At 41.1% G+C, this 5,247-nt stretch overlaps 1 protein-coding gene across 1 annotated transcript; it reads left to right on the forward strand.

Moving 5' to 3' along the window:
* The first annotated feature begins 407 nt into the window (after positions 1–407).
* LOC148019971 (acyltransferase GLAUCE-like) lies at positions 408–4,696 on the forward strand. Its single transcript, XM_087700194.1, has 2 exons — positions 408–1,053; positions 3,595–4,696. Exons 1-2 carry the CDS (start codon positions 589–591, stop codon positions 4,525–4,527), a joined length of 1,398 nt encoding a protein of 465 aa, XP_087556320.1. The 5' UTR covers positions 408–588; the 3' UTR covers positions 4,528–4,696.
* Positions 4,697–5,247: the final 551 nt, after the last annotated feature.

Here is a 5,247-nt window from a genome sequence, read left to right on the forward strand (position 1 = left end):
AATTAGTAACCTTAATTACTTAATCCATAATAGTCTACTATAGTTTACTACAGCAATTGGGCTTCAATTAGTAATAGTCTATTATAATTTCCTTAGTCCGTGATAGTCTACTATAGTTTACTATAGCAATTGGGCTCCAATTAGTATAATAGGCGTTCTTGAATCCTGAATGCCTTTGACTACGGTGTGCCATTTGCCATTAAATGGACATGGCTGTTGGGTTCTCTCTCTCTCTCTCTCTCTCTCTCTCTCTCTGGTGGGGCAGGGCTGCAGGTGGGGCTTAAGAGCACGCGGCAAGGTCTAGTTGGGCAGAAGTCACCTAACACAAGTGGCAGCCTGCAGGGGCTGTCGGCTGCCCTCAACGGCCAACCTCTTCCGGTTACATAGGTACAAATGCCACGTCAGCCCCATTGCCCGGATCCGAGAGAAAGAAAGAGAGAGAACAAAGATCGAGATGGTGGGGAAGCTTGAAACAGAAAGAGCATGGAGAGAGTCATTATAGAATTGTAACGACAGGCATATAAGGACGGGGGAGGAGACGCGGGATGTGGGTGAGAGAGAGCGTGCGCGTGCGTGGAGAGATATCCAATGGCAGATCCAAGCTTGAGCAATGATGTGCTGAGGGTGGAAATTGAGAGGGTAGTTACTGTGTATCCGGCGCGGCCCACACCGGAAGAGCCCCTCTTCCTGTCGAACATAGACCAGACGGTGGCCTTTCCGGTAGAGACAGTGTACGTGTTCAGGGGAGGGAAGGGGGGGTTAATGATGTTGGAAGGGGAAGGGAGAGGGCCGTCGTTGTTCGGGAGGATGGAGGGGGCTCTGAGGGAGCTGCTGGCGGCGTACTATCCCCTGGCGGGGCGCCTGCGCTTCAACGCGGCGCTAGGGAGGCTGGAGGTGGACTGTAACGGCGCCGGCATCCCCTTCACCATCGCCTCCTCTCCCCTCGCCCTCGACGACGTGGGCGAGCTTGGCTTCGTCAACCCGGGGTTTAGGGCCTTAATCCCTCAACCTCCCCCTTCCTCCTATCCCTTCCCTCCGCTCGTTATGATGCAGGTAGATCTCTCTCTCTCTCTCTCTCTCTCTCTCTCTCTCACACACACACACACACGCACACACACACACACACAATCTCTATTTGTATAGACACACAGTTGGTTTGAAGACAAGAGCTTCTACTTTTCTAAATTGCAGGGTAAGAGGGCACCAAAGTGATGGGGCACTTTGGGCCCTTCTTATCAACCTCCACCCCTTCCATTATGGCATACATGGTACGTATATCTTTACTATTAGTTAAGGGGAGGTTGGGGGCGGGTGCCACGTGGCAGCCCCCAACCTCCCCACAAAGAAACGCGGGGGTGGGTGTCACGCATCCAGCACCTGCCCTCGTCGCGAAAATCACGCCCGCCCCGGCGCGAAGCGTCGGGGCGAGTCTAGGCGCGGAGCGCCTAGTATATGTTGATTGAGGATGGGTTTAATGGCCTCTCATTGGTTGAATAGCAATCCATCTTGTCCACTTACAAGCACAAGTGTGGTACTTATCAATAAGATTCTTTTTAAAAATGGCAAAATGCTTGATCTTTCGCTTCACGAAACACCATAACAAACTTGGAGCTTCTCGTCATCGATGTGAAACCTTCTATCACCATAGCTATTGAAATTCTTGCTTGTAGCACCCAAATAAAGGGGCCATCTTTACTCTATCGCAAATTGTTTAGACTTTTGTAAAGTTTCACCAAGAAAATGAATAAAGAAACAAAAAAAGACAAATAGTTATATTCTTTTATTCAACTCTTATCAACTTCTATTTTTTTAAAGACAAATAAAGCACATAGTTAATTTCTTATATTAAAATGTTGCTAATGATTCCACCTACTTTTCTCACAACAATCAATATCTTTTCAACATCCCTATTCATTTCCACTTTGTTTCTATTAGTCGTTTGGTTGCACTTAGAGTGCTTTCACATGAGCTTAAATCTCCACAAATTTTAATGATTCAGAAATCATGTCAAATTTTGCATAATCTTCTTTCACATGATTAACAAGACAGAGATCTTCTTCGGAGTACTTGCCAAATATTTCCATTCTAAAGGGCCAAAAATATAGCCCCTTAGAATTAGTGGCACCCACTCCTCAGTTCGTGGAGGTTGTGGACTCCCAAATAAACATCTTCCTTACTATATTTGCTAATATTCATATAGAAAATGAAGGGAATGCCCATTGAATCAAAGATTCAACCTCTTGCTATTGACACATATAAAGTTAACAATCCACTAGCGGGTCTAGATATCTCTAGCAACCCTTGCCATAGTCGTCCCAGATATCAATGCTCATGGAAAGTCGCTCTTACAATCCAAATGGAAACCAAATCTTCAAAAATGTTGATATTGATTTCTATTAGATAATAAATTAAAGCATAATTAATAGAAGAAACAAGAGAACACAAAAACCATATCTAACATCATAAGAATCTCAGTTAAAGTATGAAAATCTACATGTTTTTTCTTAGATTTGCAACCTTTTCCATCATTTTTCATCATAGTATTGCTAAAATGACCCTACAATTTGAAATTGAAAAACCAACTCTCCAAAAACTTTAAATGTTCTTTTTTCAAATTTAACAAATCCCTTGACATTGAACATTAGCTTTTAGTGAATATGGCTCCTTATCCTAAATACAAAGACAACTATGTTTCCTTGCAATGCAATATGCATGTATGTCTTATCTCATTGCAGATCACATTGTTGTAGGGAGTATGGTCATAAGCCCTTCTTCAATTTTGTGGGGTTCAAGTTACTTTAGAGAGAGAGAGAGAGAGAGAGAGAGAGAGAGAGAGAGAGAGAGAGAGAGAGAGAGAGAGAGAGAGAGAGAGAGAGAGAGAGAGAGAGAGAGAGAGAGAGAGAGAGAGAGAGAGAGAGAGAGAGAGAGAGAGAGAGAGAGAGAGAGAGAGAGGGAGAGGGAGAGGGAGAGGGAGAGGGAGAGGGAGAGGGAGAGAGGGAGAGGGAGAGGGAGAGGGAGAGGGAGAGGGAGAGGGAGAGAGAGAGAGAGAGAGAGAGAGAGAGAGAGAGATGTGGGGGGGGGGGGGGGGGGTGGCAATAAAGGACATAGAGCCTCTTAAAACCTTGGGGCTTATAGTAATTGTATCTAGCCTTAGTCATCCTAAGAGTCACTAGCAAGCCTAGCCAACATTTTTGGCTAGGCCTACCAACTGCCTTAATGCAGTTGGCATACATTTCTCTTCAACTTGAACATGGATTTAGTATTTTTGCAAGGCAATTGAGAAATGTGAATGACAAGAATCTACGTCAAGTTCAAGGTACAATTTTAGTTCTCATGGAGAGAGTTGACACATTGTTTTGATTTATTTATTGAGTAACTTTATAAAGTGAACCTATAGCACAATAAATACCAAAGCATGCATCCATCTTATTCAATTATCTCTTGTCTCAATCTCTTGTTACTTCTTATCCATGTTTCTCAATTGTTCTCTCTCTTGAGCCTTGAGAGTTATATGGCATTGTAGTATTGAGACTAAATTTTGACAATTTTCAAAGTTTCATATCAATAATACTCATAGTTATCTTGATCTACCAGGTGACAAGCTTCAAGTGTGGTGGATTCGCCCTTGGGCTTTGTACAAGTCACTCACTATTAGATGGTCTGTCAACAACACAATTTTTACACAATTTTGCATCATTAACTAAGGGAGAAGGCATAATTTTTCAACCCAACCTTGATCGTTCTAGCTTAAAAGCACGAGACCCACCAACTATTTCATATGGACACCTTGAATTACTAAAATTGGAAGATTCAATCAACACAACTTTTACATCAAGCAAGGATGGAACTGAAAGTGCTTTTTCTTTAGAAAAACTTGCAATGGTATCTCAACTATCTTCACAATATTTATATTGCTCATTCCCATTCACATCCTCAACTCTGCAAAAGCTCAAACAAAAAGCCTTAGAGGATGGGGCAATAAAAAAGTGTTCTACCTTTGACGTTATTCTAGCACATGTGTGGCAAGCACGTACAAAGTCAATTGAGATTTTAGACCCCGAAAAACCCAACTTCGTGTTATTTGCGATTGATATTCGCAAGAAGGTCAACCCCCAATTACCCTCAACATTTTGTGGAAATGGAGTTATTACTGCCTATGCATATGCTAGTACATTTGACATTCGTTCAAATCCCCTCTCATTTTGTGTGAAGAAGATTCAAGAAGGTATAGAAAGGGTCACCTCTGATTACATTCGTTCTGCAATAGATTGGTTGGAGGTGTTTAAAGGGGTACCAGCAATAAGTGTAAATGGTAACTTCTATGTGTCAGCATGGTGGAAACTTACATTCCATAAGCTTAATTTTGGATGGGGGGAACCAGTCTATGCTGGGCCAGTAATGGGGGGAGTTGTGGACATGGTTTTGCTTGTCTCAAATTGTGATAATAAGGATGAAGGCTTGAACCTTCTTTTAGCATTGCAACCCAATGACATGCTAAGATTTGAAAGTTATGTTCAAATCATCTAGCATAGAAACACTTGTCGCAAAGCAAATTAAAGCACACTCTTTGTAGTTCCAACCTATACTTTGAAATAGACCTTGAAAGATATGGATGCATAATCCAAAAGGTCCATGTGATAGTTTGTATATCATGTTTAAGCTTTGATGCATATGAACATTTTGTATTTAGAGATTAGACTTTGAACTACAAAAATACATATCATGCTTTTAGCAACTCTAAATTATGGAAGACAACAATTATATTGCTAGGAATTTTTTCCTAAAGTAAAAATCATGTTATGAAATTCAAAATGTGACCTATTAGCATGTGCAAAAAGAGCTAAAGATGGCAAGAGACTTGTTGAGAGAGAGAGAGAGAGAGAGAACTCACAATGTTGCCATCTTATAAAAATAATAATGTTATAATTTTAAGAGAGTCTTGTTTTAAAAGGCATAAAACATGTTTAGGGGATAAGTATAGGTCAAAGTTACCACACAACCACTTTGAGTCTAATGATCACACTAGTTGTCTTATCCAAAACATACCAATTCCCATAACTGTACAATAGAGTAAGGATGTTTCTTTTTTTCACTTGCTTCCTTAGGGAAGTTGCCATTGCAATCATTTCCTTATAGATGTCATTTTCTCCTTGAGCTATATGAGTGCTAAACAAATATTAGGTAAGCTTCCCAATGATTATTGGTAAAAGTAAAGCTTAAGGAGTGTAGAAAATATATTATATATTT

Source organism: Lygodium microphyllum, chromosome 19 (genome assembly GCF_053477565.2).
Source record: "Lygodium microphyllum isolate KBCC chromosome 19, Lygodium_microphyllum_v1.1.10, whole genome shotgun sequence".
Taxonomy (NCBI): Eukaryota; Viridiplantae; Streptophyta; class Polypodiopsida; order Schizaeales; family Lygodiaceae; genus Lygodium; species Lygodium microphyllum.

Bases quoted from the DNA above. Each gene is read 5' to 3' on its own strand.
- LOC148019971 (XM_087700194.1), top strand. From the start codon at position 589: ATGGCAGATCCAAGCTTGAGCAATGATGTGCTGAGGGTGGAAATTGAG. The intron at 1,054-3,594 runs GTAGATCTCTCT...TTGATCTACCAG, and splicing joins CTCCGCTCGTTATGATGCAG to GTGACAAGCTTCAAGTGTGG.